The sequence below is a fragment of the Delphinapterus leucas genome, chromosome 4 (genome assembly GCF_059928025.1).
Source record: "Delphinapterus leucas isolate spDelLeu-1000000601 "Yukka" chromosome 4, BTC_Dleu_Yukka2, whole genome shotgun sequence".
NCBI lineage: Eukaryota > Metazoa > Chordata > Mammalia > Artiodactyla > Monodontidae > Delphinapterus > Delphinapterus leucas.
Genome location: NC_143132.1, coordinates 149,215,787 through 149,234,381, shown reverse-complemented (window position 1 = coordinate 149,234,381; position 18,595 = coordinate 149,215,787). Strand labels below are relative to the sequence as shown.

Here is an 18,595-nt window from a genome sequence, read left to right as displayed (position 1 = left end):
AGTTATTTGTTAAAGTTGTTTACCTTTGAAGGACAGTGAGCTAATTATACCACTTGTTAGAGTAACACTAATGCTTAATGCAGATTTCCTAGAGAATCTGCCTGTCCAGATCCTGCCTGTCCTTCAAGGCCCAGTTCAGGATCAAGCCCTCCTCCCCGACCCCTCCCCCATGACACTAATTCTGACCTGTTGTAGGGCAGGTATCACAGTCTGCCATGTATTTAAATGATTTGTGTTCTCTCCTTCCCTCTCTCAGGACTGTAAGCTCCTTGAAGGCTGTACCACTGTTGAATCATTTTCCACCCAGGATTCTAGCACAATGCCTCACATAATCTAGGCTCTTTAATTTTTATTTAAGAATATGAAGTTAAGAAATATTACTGTTTAGCACGGAGGTAATGTAAATTCTTCAGAATGCTTGATTTCTATAATGAATTGAAGCTTTTTGTTGTTGTTATTTTAAACCAGGTATAATAATCCCGAGAAACTTCTGGAAACAAGATGTGGACGGTGCGGGGAGTGGGCCAATTGTTTCACACTGTGCTGCAGAGCCCTGGGCTTCGAAGCCCGCTACGTCTGGGATTACACAGGTGCGGACGCCGTGTGGGCAGAGGCCAGGGTGGTCTTGCTGACTTCAGGATGGGGTGTACAGTCCCGCCTTGTCAGTCTGTGTTTCCATTTGCCTTCTGTAAATAGCAGTAATCCCAGCCTCGTGGGGTTTTTGTTTTTGTTTTTGTTTTTTTTTTAATGGGGATCACAGGATTGTTTTTAGTACCCCTAGCATTTTGCCTGGTACTTTACACTATAAACATTTTTTATTAACAATTTATCATGACATTTTAGTAGTGCTGTTTCTCTACGGATAAGAACGTGTGTAATGTTCTGTAGAAATCTTCATTTTTGTAGAGACTAGTGTAAAAGATTTAGTAATCTTAATATACAATAAAATATAATAAAAGCCATGTGAGATTTATATTGTCCTTATTTAGTTATAACTTGTGTCACATGTTAAAACGTTTTTCTTCTTAGATTTTTTTACTTGTGTTTCTGTTATTTTCTTAGGATAAAATGAAACCTTCACTTAATAGTTATTGTTCTCTTAACAGTCAGATAGAGACCATCAGTAACCAGACATCCTCTGTTAGACCTCTGCTGGCCTACAGTTCCAAAGTGGAATTAACTCCTTCACATTAGCAAACTGTGTGCATTAGTCCTATGGTTTACGTGCTGTTTTTCAATGTGTTTGCCCTTTTCAGAGTTATAGCTCACATTATTTTTAATTAAGCCTAAAACTGACTGTATTAAAGGAGATTTTCCAGAACAATTGCAAGGATTTCAAAGAGAGAGAGAGGGACTTCCTTGGCGGTCCAGTGGTTAAGACTCCATGCTTCCACTGCAGGGGGCACGGGTTCGGTCCCTGGTTGGGGAGCTAGGATCTCAAATGCCGCAGGGCACGGCCAGAAAATAAAAATAAAAAGTAAAAAAAAAAAAGTCATCAAGAATTGCCCCTATTAAAAAAAAAGAGAGAGAAAGAGAAATTAAAGCAGGTGTTCTAGAGTCTTGTGTGCCACAAAATGCTCACTTGTTAATTAAAATTTAGAATCTTGCATATTATCACGTGGTTCTCATCTTAGGCGTTTGTATATAGTTATTGGAAGTCTTGGTTTTATAAACTTAGCTTTTGTTTTACTCTTTCTGTCACGTCTTCGTCTGTCACTTGCGTAGACCACGTCTGGACAGAAGTGTACTCCCCTTCTCAGCAGCGGTGGCTGCACTGTGACGCGTGTGAAGACGTCTGTGACAAGCCCCTCCTCTATGAGATCGGCTGGGGCAAGAAGCTGTCCTACATCATCGCATTTTCTAAAGATGAGGTAGGACGGAAGAGAAAAAATGCGTTCTAAGAATAAATTTTTTTTTTCTTTTTTGACAGCCTTTGAAGGTATAATTGACATAAAATAAGCAGCACTTGTTTAAAGTGTACAATTTAATAAGTGTTGTCATTTGTATATGCCCGAGAGATGACCTTTGCAGTCAGGGTGGTGAACACATCGGTTACCCCGGGAGTTTCCTTGTGTTCGTTCTCGCTCCTTCTTGCCCCTCTCCAGGCAACCACAGATATACTCTCTGAGACTGTACACAATGTGCATTTCCAGAGTTGTATGTAAACGGAATCATATATACTCTTTTTGACGGGGGGGGGGTTTATTTTACTCATCATAATTATTTTGAGGTTCCTCCATGTGTTTGCAAGTATCAGTAATTTATTCTTTTTGTTGCTGAGCAGTATTCCATCGTATGAATGTACCATGGTTTGTTTATCCATTTGCCTGTTGATGGACATTTGGGTACTTTGCAGTTTTTTACTGTTTCAAATACAGCTGCACAAGTCTTTATATGGGCATATGCTTTCTTTTCTCTTTGGTAAATGCCTGCTAGTGGAATGACCGAATCGTATGGTAGGTGATTAACTTTTTAAAAAATTGGCTCAACTGTTTTCCAAAGCGATGATGCTGTTTTGCATTCTCATCAGTAATGTGTGTGAATTCCCAGTTTCTCCATATTCTTGCTAACAGTATGGTCTGACTTTTTCATTTTAGCCCTTTTTAGGAGACGTGCGGTGGTGTCGCATTGTGGTTTCATTTGCATTTCCCTGAGGACCAACACTGAGCATCTTTTTTATGGGATTGTTTGTCATCCATTTCTCTTCTTTGCCCTTTCTTTTTTTAATTGGGTTGTTCATTTTCTTATTCTTGAGTTTTGAGAGTTCTTCATACATTCTGAATACAAGTCCTTTTTCAGGTATGTGCTTTGCAAGGATTTTCTCCCTATCTGGCTTGTCTTTTTATTCTCTCAGTGACTTTTGAAGAGAAGAAATTGATGAAGTCCAGTTTATCAATTTGTTCTTTTGTGGATCTTGCTTTTTGATGTTATGTCTAAGAGATGTTTGCCTAGCCTGAGCCACAAGGATTTTCTCCTACATTTTCTTTTAGAAGTTTTATACTTTTAGTTTTACACTTGTGTCTGTGATCCATTTTGGGCTAATTTTTGTAGATAGTCCAAGGTGTGAATTGAAATTCATTATTTTGCATATGGATAATGAATTGTTCTAGCACCGTTTGTTGAAAAAGTTATCCTTTTCCACTGAATTGGCCTTGTACCTTTGTCAAAAATCAGTTCTATAATATATTTATATATAATTTATATATTCAGTACAATAAAAATGGAGTGTGTTTATTTGTTGAATTTTGTGAAATCGGCTTTGTAGGTAAGTTATAAACAGCTAAATGTTCTGAAACTTTTATCTCCTAATCACAGTCTTTCTTGGAAGTGTACTGGTTAGAAAATGAATAAAAAGCATATTCTCTTCGATTTTTTTTCCCACAGGTTTTAAAATGTTAAACAAAGGACGGCATTTAAAAAATTCTATTTAAGAATTACATGCATTCTAGGTATTTAGCAAATTAATGTTGATGGTTGTAATCTTATTAAATATTTCTGTCCTGTAATTCGAGGTGGTTGATGTCACTTGGCGATATTCTTGTAAACATGAAGAGGTAATCTCCAGAAGAACTGAAATTAAAGAAGAGTTACTTCGAGAAACTATTAATACACTTAATAAGCAGGTATGTGATGGGCGTTTGGCATTTTTCAGAGGACATTTGAAATATTATATAATCAAGAATAGCCAATTTTTAACCCAGTGAAGTTCTTCAAGTAGTAGCATTATTTTACTATGAAAAATATTTAAATATTTAAATTAAAATTTTTGAGGACTTGTTTTAAGTATTGTGAGGTGGGGGTTTTTTTGGCTTAAATTGTCACATCTCAAAGTTCAGTGAAACAAAATTTCCATGTATATACTAGTTGACATAAAAAATATGTTGCCTTATTTTTCGAAGTAATTGTGTCGTGAATATAATTACCCACACACTTGTCCACGTAGGGAAATTTCTGGAACAAGGCACGGGAAGTTGTTAACAATGAGTATTTCTCGGAAGAGGACTGGGGGGTCCAAGAGGGAAGTTTCAGCTTTGATTTTATACCCCTTTGGTAGTACTGAAAATTTTTTTTACTCTCTCTCCCTCTCTCTCTCTCTCTCTCTCTCTCTCTCTCTCTCTCTCTCTCTCTCTCTCTCTCTCTCTCTCTCTCTCTCTCTCTCTCTCTATATATATATATATATATATATATACATATTATTTTGCAATTAGAATAGGGCAGATCACCTTATAGTGGTTGAGATTCAGTGTTTCAGCACGTTCACCTGTCTTGAGCTTGGCTCCTTGGGCCATTTGATGATTGGCAAATGCCTGGAAGGGAGAAGAGGTGCAGTTCAGTTCACCTCAGTTTGTTTCTTCCCTTGGGATCTTAGCTTCTTCAGGTCAGGATACCTTTGTAGTTTTGTGTTGCATTCAGACAGCTGTTGGTGTGTGTGTGTGTGTGTGTGTGTGTGTGTTGTTCCCTGCTGTCCTTGCCTTTCTCAGCAGGACAGTTGTTTAAACTTAAGCCAGTAAAGGGCATGGGAAGTTGGATATGGGTGTTCAGTGATTTCTTAACATAAAATTTGTAAAAGTATTTTGTTTCCACAGTGTCCTTTCTATTTTCCAAAATTACATGTATGAAAACAAAGTTGGTTACTTCTTTCCAAGACCCTGTTAAAATACAAATGTCTTAATTATATTCATACTTAGAGATGGACCTCTGCATTCCCCTAATCGTTAATGACGGTTTTTTAAACGTGCATTACAGAGGCAGATATCTTTGTCAGAAAACAGAAGAAAGGAACTTCTCCAGAGGATCATTGTGGAGCTTGTTGAATTTATATCTCCCAAAAGCCCTAAGCCTGGAGAACTTGGAGGAAGGATATCTGGGTCCTTGGCGTGGAGAGTAGCCCGAGGTGAAACGGATCCAGAGGTATTTACTTCATTACAACCTGATAACCTTCTCACTTTACCACTTCCTGTCCTGTGCCCTTTACGTACAGAAAAACACGGTTGGCCACGACCTTTCAATGAACTTTGCAGGGTAATTATTAAAAAAATGTAAACATTTGAAGAGAACCAATAATAGATTGATGTAGTATAATTACATACAAGAGTTAGCAAAGCAATTAAAATGGGATTTTTCTGTTGTTACCTTATGTAAATTTCTAGGGCAGTTATGACTAAAGTACATAAAAACGCATTAATTGTAAGTGTACAGCTTAACAGAGTTTCACGAATTGTGGTTCCTCATGTGACCACTAACCAGAATAAGAAGTCAGACAAGCAGGTGTCTGAAAGACCTGAGTTCCCTTCCAGCTACTGCCCTTCACCCCTAAGAGTGACCTTTTTCCTGGTTTCTAATATCATGGACTAGTTTTGCCTGTTATTGTGCTTTATGTAAATGGAATCATACAGGATGTACTCTTTTGTGGACGATTTCTGTCTCAACATTATTTAGTGAGATTCACACTTGTTGCTGCGTGTTTATAGTACATTTATTTTCTCATTGTGGTATAATATTCCACTGTGTGAATATAGTATAATTTATCCACATCACTATTGGGTATTTGGGTTGTTTCTCGATTTTGGCTTAAAATTGTGCTGCTGTGCTATTTACAGTAGCCAAGACATGGAAACAGCCTAAATGTCCATCAACAGATGAATGTATAAAGAAGATGTGGTACATACACACAATGGAATATTACTCAGCCATAAGAAAGAATGAAGTAATGCCATTTGCAGCAACACGGATGGACCTAGAGATTATCATACTAAGTGAAGTAAGTCAGACAAAGACAAATATTACATGATATCACTTGTATGTGGAATCTAAAACATAATACAAATGAATCTATTTACAAAACAGAAGCAGACTCCACAGACATAGGAAACAGACTTATCGTTGCCCAAAGGGGAGAGGAATGGGTTATAAATTAGGAGTATGGGATTAAGAGATGCACACTACCATGTATAAAAGAGATAAACAACAAGGGTTCACTGTATAGCACAGAAAACTATATCCAGTATCTTGTAATACCTGTAATGGAAAATAACCTGAAAAATATATATATAGAAATAACTGAACCACTTTGCTGTACAGTTGAAATTAACGCAATATTGTATATCAACTATACTTCAGGTTTTTAAAACTTATGCTGCTGTGAACATACACAGACATGTTTTCAGTGAATGTGTATGCGTTTCAGATGGGTGCCTACCCAGGAGCAGAATGGCTGGATCGCAGCGGTAGTGTGAGGATGTTCGGCTTTAGTGGATGCCACGGAGCAGTTTCCCAGAGCAGTTGTGCCGGTTTACACCCTCCCCAGCAGTAAATGAGACTTTTCTACGGCTCTTCCTATAGTTGCCTGTCTGTCTTTTTCATGTTAGCATTTCTGGTGGTATATAGTAGTGATAGTATTATATTGTGATTTTATTATTTTTTTTAGTAAGAAATTACTTTTTTTTCCCTAGAAAACATAGGGGTTTTTTAAAATGTATTTATTTTTTATTGAAGTATAATTGATTTACAATGTTGTGTTTCAGGTGTACAGCAAAGTGATTCAGTTATACGTACATATATATCTATTTTTTTTTCCGATTTTAAATTTGCACTTTGGTGCTGAATGATGAAGTTGAATGTCTATTCTTTAAACTTTCGTTTATTTATTTATTTTTATTTCTGGCTGTGTCAGGTCTTCGGTTGCCGCATGTGGGATCTTACTGTTGCGGTGCACGGGCTCTTCATTGCAGCGCGTGGGCTTCTCTAGTTGTGGCGCGTGGGTTTTCTCTCTAGTTGCGGCGCGTGGGCTCCTGTAGTTTGGGGCGCGCAGGCTCTCGTTGAAGTGCGCAGGCTCAGTAGCGCGGCGCACGGGCTTAGTTGCCCCGCGGCATGTGGGATCTTAGTTCCCTGACCAGGGACCAAACCCATGTCCCCTGCGTTGGAAGGTGGATTCTTAACCACTAGGCCACCAGGGAAGTCTCATTCTTTAAACTTTTGGATATCCTCTTTTGTGAAGTCCTGTTCAGTGCTAGGAAAACTTTATAAAGTGGGAAAAATAATAGAACCTGGGTAATTCAGCGGATGAAAGTGTGTATTTCTTATTACATACTTGCCTGCATCTGGTTTGGGCTAGAAAGTGTTGTTGCTCTGAGTACTGTTATATAGTCAAACTTATTTGAAGATATTATCACTTGATTAGTCTCCCAAAATTAAATAATGAACAATGGAAATGTAATTTCTAGAGTTAGGGACTAGCATTAAAGCAGTGTGCTCTGTAATGGACATTAAGTACAATAGACTGTCCTTTGCTCTTAGGGAGCTTAAAGTTGACTCACTAGAAAGTATTTAATATAAACGTCTAAGAAGATAAGCAATGAAAAATGCTTGAAAGGAAAATAATCCATCACAGTAGAAGTATCAAACAGCTCCACACAAAGTTTTATACCTACTTTTTCTAAATTTGCCAGTTACACCTCATTTCTCTAATAAAGGAATATGTCCCGAAGGGGAGAATTATCTCTAGTAAACTTTGTTTACTTTTAAATTTATCCCATCATCTTTAGCTGGCAGTTAGAAGTGTTGGTTCAGCTATAGAATTACAAGATCTAATTTCAACAAATAATTCAGATCACTGCTGATGCAGTGCAAGTTACAAGTCTAAATCTAAATGAAGCCAATTGAAAAGAGCTAATGTAATTCACAGCTGTGTTCAGTTTAAAATGGGGGTATTTAGGTCTTCGCTTCTTTTTCTTTTTGTGGATGAGTGCGCTTCCTCTTGCATGGCATATACATTGATTAAACTTTAAAAATATGAATTGGGTCCTATGCCCGGATTGTTTTCCCTGATGAACATTTTTTAAATTTCTCAATTATTGGAGACCATATTAGGGCCGTGGATTTAAAAAATCATTTTCCTCTTTACAAATAGATGTTTGTTTTAAAAGCCAGCCCTAAAAAATTAGGGAACTGTATCTTGAAATCGGTTGGAAAAAGAAGGAAACATTGGTGATATTTTCATAAAGAGAAGTTTTGTCTTATATTTTAAAGAAATTATGAAATATATATTCAATAACGTATATTTTTCTTTTCCCTTTGGTAATTAGTTATCCTTGGTAAAATGATAGACAATGCTACTTTAATATTTTAATTCCATCTGGGTTATGTCAGCACTCTGAAATATCTTTGATAGAGAAGAGGAGAATTGAGAAGTATTGTTACATGCTCGTTTTAAAGCGTAGTATACTAATTCATAGTTAGAAAATCACCTTCTAAAAATAATAAACTGCCTTTTTTTTTTTAACCTTAACCTTATCCAGGTTCTGCTAGGGAATTATCTTGTTTATACATTTATAAATATTTTTCTCTTTCCATCTCTAAGATGTTTTATATTCTACTTATTGATCCTTGTACATTTGAAGTTTTTACATTGTGTACTACCTAGTTCCCAATGTTTAACAGGAAAGCATCACCTACTATCTTGATTGATTAGTAAATTGATTAGTTAGAAGCAAGACGTTGATACAGACTAGAGCAGTGGTTCTCAACAGTGGATGACTGTCTTCCAGGAGACATCTGTAATGTCCAGGGACATTTGGGGGGTTCCAGCTGTGAGGGGCAGTACCACTGGCATCTGGTGGGTGAGGGGCCAGGGATGCTGCCGAGCAGCCTGCAGTGCACAGGGCAGCCCAGCCCCGCACACCACATGCTGCTATCCTCACATCTGAGCGGGAGGGGACGTTGTGTCGGTGCCACAGACAGGCGTGGGACAAATACTTCCTCTTCCTCAAACCTGAGATTCAACCGGTGATTTCAGGCGACTGTTTTACATTAAAATAAACATTTATTTTGTAATAGAACGCAAAATTTGCCTGGAATTTTAAGGTGAAACAGGAGTTTTTGTAGCAATTTCACATGTGCGGAAGATTGTTTCCAGCTATACCTCCCAGGCACTGTCCTTTCTTCGGGCATCAAGAAAGGACCCTGGTGAAACGGCTTTAGCCTGAGGCCTGAAGGGTGAGAAAGAATCACGTAGCTGGAGAGTAGAAGGAACAGCATTCCAGACGGAGGGAACAGCATGTGTCACGGCCCCATGGCAGGAAGCAGCTGGGCCTTTGTGAGGAACTAAAGAAGAAGTAACACGGTGCGGGTGAAGAGACCACAGAGAAGGGTGCCGTGGGATCTGGTTGGAGAAGGAGCACAGGACAAGCCACGTGGGCCCTGGTAGCCCTGGTAGAGGTGTGGCGTTCCTGTGCAGTGAGAGGTCAGTGGAGTCAGTTAAGCAGGAAGGTGAGGGACTTCCCTGGGGGGTCCAGTGGTTGAGACTCCGCACTTCCACTGCAGGGGCCGTGGGTTCGATTCCTGGTCGGGGAACTAAAGTCCCCCATGCCATGTGGTGCAGCCAAAAAAAAAAAAAGTGATGTGTCCCAATTTACATTTTTAACAATCACGTTGATGACTGTGTGGAGAAGTGAAGAGTTGAAAGCTGGGAAATCAGCTGTAGGAGAGGATTGCAGCATCCAATTAAGACATGGTGGTGGAAATGAAGTCATGTTGACACAAAATCCGAAAAGTGTAAGTCAGCTACAGTTTATATTTCTTGTTTTCTGTCTAGTAATGTTTGGTGCTACGTCAGCATCATCCTGTTCATATTTAATCTGTAAAATATTTTCCAGATTTTCCAATGGCACCAGTTTTTCATTTTCAAGTTGAAGGAATCTCTTAACCACTATCCATAGCAGTACCTCTCTATGTATCTGTTTTCTATTATGTTGAAAAGCTAATTCTGCTTTCTTTTTAAGAGTAAAGAAACCCTGTTCATCCCCTCTGAAAACGAGAAGATTTCTAAACAGCTCCACCTTTGCTATAATATAGTAAAAAATCATTATGTCCGCATTTCAAGTAATAACCAAACCATTTCTGGATGGGAGAATGGTGTGTGGAGAATGGAATCCATATTCAGAAAAGTTGAAACAGACTGGAACATGGTAACGTAATGCATGAAGCTGTTTAAAACTTCAGTCGTTGTTTAAACAAATATAGATTGGCTTCATTTTTCAGCTCTGCATAATGTGAAAACGGATATCAAAATTACTTTTAGTAATGCTTGAAGTTGTAAAAGAAGATCCTGCTCTCTGTTTAATGAAATGTCCATTCGAAATCTGTGTTTATATCAAGAAAGTATCCATTTTCATCAAAGAGGCCGAATTTAATTCTTTCATGGGGAAAAATAATCAAGTGTATGACCAACTCATGTGACTAGTTTTTGCATGAATATGTAGAGTATACCGTTATCCACTTCCTTCATAGATGTGTACTGATTGCCTGCTACGGGCAGGCTCTTAGGGACTGTAACCCATTTAGTCCAAAGTCCCAAGAGCTAACCATCTAACACACTTCTGTTTCATAAGAATGTCGATGATTGAGCGGCGATATTGGTTATTTCTCCTCTGTTTCCTAAAGATAAAGGGAGAAATGGATGGTGTGACTGTAGTAGTTCATTATACCAACTTGTACATTGTTGTCACTTGTTGTCTGGAATAAGAGACTTTGCTTTTAGACTGCCCTCCCCCTTAGGCACACACCAAAAACAAGCTCAGAGCAACTCAACATGACCTCAGTAGGTCCGACCATATTATTGATGGGTTTCACTGGAGTGAATGAGCTTATAGGCAGCTTTAACCCCCTGAAGAGTGAGAAGCTGTTCACTTGTAAGACATAGTGAGTAGATTTAGCAGGTGAGTCACAGATGAACAGCTGCTGGTGTTCATGAGCATCTACTACATGCTTATCACTGTACCAGCCATTAATCAGAGTACAGAGGACATACAAAGATAAGGTCCCTGCTTTCTTCCACCACCACCACCACCCCGCCATAGGTTTTTGTTCTAAACTTACCTTGGTGCTTATTTTGACCATCTTTCTGTATTAAGCCAAGAATGATTTGTAGGCTTATTGAGATTGTAGATGGAGGAATTCTCTCCCTTAGTTAAGGAAGGGCATAAAATGTAATACAAGATAAAATTTAAAACTTCAAGATATGTGTATCTGTAATTGACTCTTCTCGCTGATGAGAGAGGATGAGCTTCTTCTGGAAAACCAACCTTACCTGAAGAATTGCTCTGAACAGAAAGCAGGAGAGGACAGACGTGGCGTTTACCCAAGGACTAGCGTGTGCTGAACTGGAGACAAGGCATGCCTCGCGCCCTGACCACCGGCCTGGTGGAGAAGACAGCACTGTGCCGAGGAGCAGGGCTAGTGTGTGGCCTGCTCGCGTCCTGCTCCCGCGTTTGCTCATCGGCACACGCACACCGAGCGCCTGCTGTACCCGGCACGGCTCTCACCGCGAGGACGCGCAGGTGAAGGTGCCACCGGTGTCGGCCCTCACAGTCCAGGAAGCGTGAGCAGCCACGACGCAGGGCGCTGTAACAAGGACGCCAGCGCGTTGCCATGGGGACTGCGGGAGGCTGGCGGAGCGCCACAGCGCCGGCGCCGCTGGGGCTGCGCGCGGAGAGCGGAGTAGGTGCTCGCGAGGCAGCAGGGCCGGAGCGTGCAGGGCAGGGCTCGCTTCCAGACCTCTGAGTAGACGGTCGTGGCCGGAGCCGGAGTGTTGTGTGAGAAGGCTTTACGTAAGGCAAGTGAGGTGTGAAGGCCATTAAGTATGAAACAGCCTACTGAAGCAAAGTTTGTGCCTTCATATGCTTTTACGAGGGGCCCCATTTTTCAAAAAGCCGAACGAATCCATTCCCGGTTAAAATACTTATTACTAAATGAAGAAGAATGCTGGAATTGTAACCGCGCTTGTAGAGACGAATCACTCCGAAGTCATATGTCGCCATTTAAAACATGAATTTTTCGCCTAAATCAACCTCTGTCGTTCTGTTCGAGGGCGCCCCTTGCTAGGGATTCTCTAACTCGGCTAAAACTAGAGGCGCATTCCACTCAGTAGTCACCACGCTGGAGTCACGGCGGGTCCCGTGCAGCCCGTCTGTGGGTGATTAGAACAGAACCTTACGCTCTCACAGTGGCAGCCTCCCGGGAGCACAGAGACTCTCTGAATTTTACTCCTTAGCAAAGACACTGTTCAGTGGTGTCTGGATTTGAAGGGAACATAAAAAGCTCAATCAAGAGTCTCCTTTTTAGGAGGCAAGTAATAACACCCTGATAAAGGTGATGTTAGTGGCTTCCTGACTAGTCTCCCTGCATTGCCCTGGTCCCTTCAAAGATGTTTTTCTGGCTACAGCATGGGGAACGTTTTCAGAACCCCGTTCGTTACTGAGTGCTCTCAGGGTGAGAAGCAGCTCCGGTCTCTTGAGTCTGGCCCTCACCTTGCACCACCAGGCTGCCCCCTGGCTCTCTGCATGCGCTGCCCTGCCCTGCCCCCCTCCCCGCGGAACCTCGTTTCTTTCCTTTCTGTGGGACTAACTTATTCTTACCTTTAGGACCTAAGTAAGCCTCATTCCGTCCAGTCCCGGCCAGCTGGTTCCTTTTACCCTGTATTGACTCGTGGCATCATGCCCCTCCCCTTCCTGAAGTTTATTCTACGCACGTGTGTGAGAACAGATTGTCTCTCTCCTACCGGACTGTAAACATTGTCCGGGCAGAGACCTTGTCTTTTCCTACTCATTTCTGTGCTCTCAGTATTCACATGTCTAGCATAGTGCCTGATACGTAGCAAATGTTTAATAATAAAGACGGGTATGGATGTGAGAGAGCGCTTGAGTGTGTACGGCATAAATTCTGCGGCACCCGAGGACCACGTCGAGCACCGCAGGAGCTCTGTTCATTCAGACTGTGCCCCGTGGATGTTCCTCAGTACTTTGCAGTTTTGAGCAGTTTTGTCATTCTCAATGCCACTAGAGTCACGTTAGCCCTTTCGGGCGCACGGCGTGATGTCAGGAATTGACCCCTTCAGCCATTCGGCAGCCGTGCGCCCTGTCATACTCTGTGCTCGGCACTTAGGGCCTAGTGGTGAGTTACGAGGCGCACCCAAGGTGAGCTAGGCCTGTGTAGGAGGAAGACACGTGGACCAGCTGTTTCGGTCAGCAAGGTGGGCGCTGGAAGGACGTGGGCCCGTGTGTGACACACGAGGAAGAGCCGCTGCACCTCACGCCGGAGCCCTGCAGCAGAAATGATATCCGAGGGGGCGGCAGAGGGGAGTTTCTCAGAGAGGGGCATGAGAAACAGTGTGCACACGCACAGAAGCGGGAAACACCCGCACCTTCAGAGAAGAAGAAGCAGTCGGGAACGCGGGGAATAAGGCCGGAGGGGTGAACGGTTGTCAGGCCCCAGGGACTTTGATGACCTTGCACTTATGCAGTAGGAAACCTTGCAGGAGTTCAGGCAAAGGAGGGCCATCATCATACTGGCCATCCAGAGGCTACAGATGGAATAAGTAGGAAGCATAGTCTGGAAAGATGTAAATACAGTGGGAACTGACAGTGTTCACGTTGGACCTCAGTTGAAAAATTGGAATAGCCAAAAATAAGATTCATGAGCCAGAGCAGCTTACTAGCATTCGATTAGGGTTTCTTGAAATACAGCTGCTCTGCTGGAGATCTGTAGGAATGACTGACTGCACCGTGAACTCAGAGTTCATCTCAGCAGCCGCGGCAGAATGAGAATTTTAAGTGTGTACTGAAGAGCAGCTTCAAACAGTGCAGTGCAAACTGAACCTCCAGGAAACCATAACAGCCGGCTAACCAGCCTGGCGTATTTCTCATGTGATGAGAAAACCTTTAAGTGCAGATCTTCCCAAGGATGTGAAATACGGAAAGAAGCTGATGTGCAGATTGTTCACAGTCTTGAGAGTAGTGGTCGCAGCCACAACCCGCAGGACCCGTTTCAGCAGGGCGCATGGCAAGCAGTATAACTTAGATCTGAAGCCACAGATGCACTGGTCTCATTCCTCCCCACAGGTTGTGTGTGATGTGCTTTCGTTGTCTACAGATGCCAGAGAGGGGCCAGGGTGGATCACGTACAAATTTAAAAAGCCAACAGGCAAAACATTTGTTGAAGGTAAATCAAGAAGTTCGGAACGATCAACAGTTGCAAAAATGCTTTTTTTCCCCTTTAGAGCAAACAGTTGCCTGTTTGAGAGGTTATAAAGTATTTTTTTCTCCTAAATAAATTATAATTACCGGTTCTGTTGGTTTTATACCTAGACAGGACCACAGTTGGAGGTTTACGTAAATCCTGATGTTTTGGTACATTTCAAAGTGCCAAACTGAGTATACATAGTGTACTCAGTTACCATAGTAACATCCTACAGTCTCTAAAAATGCTGAGTTAAATAAGTTGGTTAAAGTGCTACAGACAGAATATGTTGCGTCCAAAAGATGACATGAATTTTCAATATAAATAGGGTCTGCTTTATCTCCATACGCTGTTTCTTTAGCCTAAGAGAACTTTTATTTTTTCACAGTATGCTTAAAGGTTTATTTAAGCATCTAAGAATTCAATGATGAATTTCACCCTATCCTTTAACGTTTTAGAGTTGTAAAAACTGATGCCTTCAGGACTGAAAAATGTAAGTCTTAGAAAAAGCAATTTTCAGACATGTTCAACAGCCATTATAAGCCTTCTGTGACAGTTAAAAACAGTTCTAATTAGATTGTCTTCACTTTCTACTGTGATCAGGTATTGCTTTTCCATGTGTACCTGTAAGACTTTTCTGTCATATCTCAAAATTAGAAGCTTTAAGAAAGAAGAAGAAGAAAAAAATTTTGGCCCAGACTCACGTGATATAATTAAGGCAGTTCTTGGAGGTAAACTAGAACTTTGAAGTTAGCTTGACTTCAGCCTATCGTATTTTATATGCCCACGCTTTTAGGGGGGCATTTGAAGCCACTGAGCTCTGAAAACACACAAGACACAGAAGACAGGTATTGAGACATAAATATATTTGCCCCCTGTCTTTCAGTTTCTTCCCACCACCTTTCTTCCAGTGACCCCTCTGTCTGGCTCTTCTTTCCCAGGTAGCCCCCTTTACCAGCCTCCCCTCTGGAGGAGTAATTACATTATGGATAATCCCTAGGTGCCCAGGAGTTTAGTGTTGGTGAGACTAACAGCTCCCTGGCAGCTTTGCTGCAGCCCTGAGCCCAGGCCCTCCATGCACACAGCTCTCGGGGGAGCGAGCAGGAGGCACACACGCATCCGAGGTGCTAGAGTGAGGTACCCGGGACCCGAGTGGGGCAGGCGACCGTGCAGACAGCTGGGATGGTTGTGCAGGACAGCAGCAGGCGCTTTATGTGTTTCTGGTCTAAGGAGTTTTAAGTCATCTTCCCTGGAGAGTGATTGTTTAACGGTTTCATTGTCTCCAGCTCACTGATTCTAAAAACTCAAATTAGCCAGCATATTTAACCTGGAGGAAAACTAGGTAGAGGTTGCCGAGCAGAATAGCATATTAACAGCATGCTAGCAGTGACTGACGTTTTACTTGATGGCTGAGGGCTAGAATAGGAAGGAATTGGACATTTCCATGGCAGGTGTGTTTCATGCGGTACTGCCAGCTACTTGCCCCTGAGAAGTAGATTAGCTGTTTCTGAAAGAACGTGTGTGTGTGCGCGCGCAAGTTTCTAGTACTTAAATACCGTTTATTAAACCCCATAAATCCAGAGCCTGTGCCCCCAGAGCATTTATGATTTGGTTAAGTTAGATAATACAAGCACACCTGAAATAAAACAGTTATATTTGGGTCACGGAGTACTGGCAGTTCAAGGCGGGATGCACTTGTGGAGGACCATGAAAACTGTGAGTTTGGATGTCATGCAAGAGGCAGATACTTGCTGTACGTTCTAGACCAGCAAACCATAGGAGGCAGTGGGATGTTAAAAACATTAATTAGGCAGTTGCAGAAAGATGAGTGTAACGTCATGACCGAAGTGTTAAGTGCAGTAAGACCAAAGGAAAGGGTTTTTTGTTGTTTTTTTTTTTTCAAGACTTATTTCAAAGAAATGCATGGATTATTGTGGGAGTTTGGACATTAGGGATAAATGACTAAAGAGTCAGGTTCTCAGGGGTTCAAGCCTGGGTGAGTGGGCCAGGGCTGTGGACGTTCAGTTTTCACGTCAGCACATTTGAAGAGTGTGGATGAAACTGTGAAGGGAGCTGGACTGGAGGCAGCGGTCGGTCTGGACGTCTTAGGGAGGACATTGACGGTGGTCACAGCACTGATGGTGAAGGCCTGGGCAGCAGCCTGTTTAGAGAGGCTTGTGGGGAGCATGGACTTTTAGCCTTGTAAACCTTTCCTGTTGCTTAGCACTGACTGAGGTATTTGCTTGATTTAGAGGATATGGCCCATCTCATTCTAGGAAAGCTTATCTGAAAACCCAGGCTTAGAAAAGAAGATACATTAAGGAATAATTGCATTTAAAAAGACTCTTCATTTTCAGCAAGATTCATCATAAAGTTCATTTTAAATAGCTGGACTGGGGACTGCCCTGGTGGTGAAGTGGTTAAGAATCCACCTGCCAATGCAGGGGACACGGGTTCGAGCCCTGGTCCAGGAAGATCCCACATGCCGCGGAGCAACTAGGCCCGTGAGCCACAACTACTGAGCCTGTGCTTTAGAGCCTGCAAGCCACAGCTACTGAGCCCACGTGCTGCAACTACTGAAGCCCGTGTTCCGCAACGAGAAGCCACCGCAGTGAGAAGCCCGCACACCGCAACAGAGTAACCCCCACTGGACGCAGCCACAGAAAACCCACGTGCAGCAACAAAGACCCAACGCAGCCAAAAATAAACATATAAATAAATGTAAAAAATTAATAAATAAAAAATAAATAAATAGCTGGAGTTGGTAATTTAAAAGAGAATATGATTTACCAAAATTTTGGTTAGCATGCAGCCTTAGGGCTCTACTTACTGAGGCACCTGTATTCAAATAATACCTTACATCCATAGCAAAAGACGCTATCGCAAAGATTGCTAATAAAATGAAAAATTGTTAGCAGTAAAAATCTTTTCAGTGGGGAAAAGTTATGTTTTAAATAACCATTTGTGCATAGTTCCTGTGGCAATAAGACTTTGACTATATGTGTTTTTCTACACTGTTTGATTATCTCTGACAGTTCCTTTTCTCCCACCTACTTTATAGGTGTATTTAACCCGAAAGGAAGGATCGTCTTATGCTTACATTTCCTGGAAGTTTGAATGTGGGTCAGTTGGCCTCAACGTAGATAACATTTCCATTAGAACAAGTAGCCAGACCTTTGAGACAGGAACAGTACAGTGGAAATTGAGATCTGATGCAGCACAAGTAGAGCTGGCGGGCGGTAAGCATTTGACGGGAGAAGTAATCATGAAGTGTGTGTTCAGCACTCTGAAGGGTGATTGTGCTTATCTGAGATGTAGTTAAGAGTTTTCCTTAGCCTAGAGTTATTCATACTGTTGCAGTAAAAAAAAAAAATTTAAGTTAAAACCTGTAGTTTAACCTCATTATTAATAGTAGGGCTGATGTTTTTCATTGTGAAACACAGATGGAAGGAGAAAACATCATTTCTTTTTTCAGAGGACACATTTCCTCCATAAAGAATAATTTGTATTTATTTTTTAAGGGTTGATTTTTACCTATAAGGCAGGTATGTCAAATGCATTCCGAAACTACCTCTTCATGTTCTTACCAAAAGCAAAGTGTTAATTTTTTTTTTCTCCAACAGATAAAATTCTTCGCTCCTATCATGATTTTTCTGGTGCCACTGAAGTTATTTTGGAAGCAGAATTAAGCAGAGGAGATGGTGTTGTTGCTTGGCAACACACCCAGCTGTTTAGACAAAGCTTAAATGACCCAGAAGAAAATTGTTTGGAGATAATTATAAAATTCAGTGACCTTTGAGAACCTGAACATTATAGAAAAGCTGGCAATAATCAAGGACATAGCATGTTCTAAAGTAGTCTGTTGGTTCCCTGCATGCTTAGATGGCAGTGTTCTACCCCCTGCTAGCATATTTCCTTGTTGGCTATCCATCGTGTTAACCCTCATGAAAATGTATCTTTTTACTGTGGACCCTCATGAAACCTTGAATTAAAAGCTTCCTTCCATATGTGACTCTGATTTGGAGTGAAGTCTTACTGCCCCACTATGAGATTTTAACCTAAAAATTGTAAGTATGGTTTTAAAAGTAAAATGAAGGTATTCGTGATTAAATGCTATTCGTGATTATGATGACATCTTAAGCTAATAATAGTAACTTGACAGTTTCTGATCATTCTGGCATTAATTTCTCCGTAAGTAATTGAAATAGATTTCCTAAGATTTTTAAATTTTTAATAAACGTGAAAGTGTAGTATTTCATAAGTTATAGAGCATGAAAATTTTTATGACTGTAAATACGTACGCATTTAAGAAATAAAATGAATTATTTTGCGTTATATCTTTTTAGTGATTACTTTGGCTAAATAAAAATCATAAGTATGCTAAACATTGAAAACCACTTGAATAGACAAGAATTATGAAAACAGTTAACACTGCATAAATTCAAAGATACATTATAAATCCATAATATGTGGACACTTCTGAAAATGCTTTACTTTTGAGTTTACTTTTGAGTATTTTTATCTACCTCATTGAATAAAATGTTTATTCTTGACTTTGAAACTATGTAACTGGGATTATTCA

The 18,595-nt window shown here is 41.0% G+C and overlaps 1 protein-coding gene across 5 annotated transcripts in view; it reads left to right on the top strand.

The window, feature by feature from the left end:
- The window catches only part of NGLY1 (N-glycanase 1), a 62,622-nt gene extending 44,272 nt beyond the window's left edge, over nt 1–18,350 (top strand). For 2 of the 5 annotated variants that reach the window (XM_089911233.1, XM_022554653.2), the window contains 8 exons: nt 469–590; nt 1,726–1,871; nt 3,513–3,623; nt 4,747–4,911; nt 9,322–9,552; nt 9,780–9,965; nt 17,075–17,252; nt 17,637–18,350. In XM_089911233.1, the coding sequence (XP_089767359.1) occupies nt 469–590; nt 1,726–1,871; nt 3,513–3,623; nt 4,747–4,911; nt 9,322–9,552; nt 9,780–9,965; nt 17,075–17,252; nt 17,637–17,812 (1,315 nt within the window). In that variant the 3' untranslated portion in view covers nt 17,813–18,350. The remainder of the gene's footprint in view (nt 1–468; nt 591–1,725; nt 1,872–3,512; nt 3,624–4,746; nt 4,912–9,321; nt 9,553–9,779; nt 9,966–17,074; nt 17,253–17,636) is intronic. The other 3 variants (XM_022554654.2, XM_022554655.2, XM_022554656.3) reach the window with 3 other exon arrangements.
- The last annotated feature ends 245 nt before the right edge of the window (nt 18,351–18,595 follow it).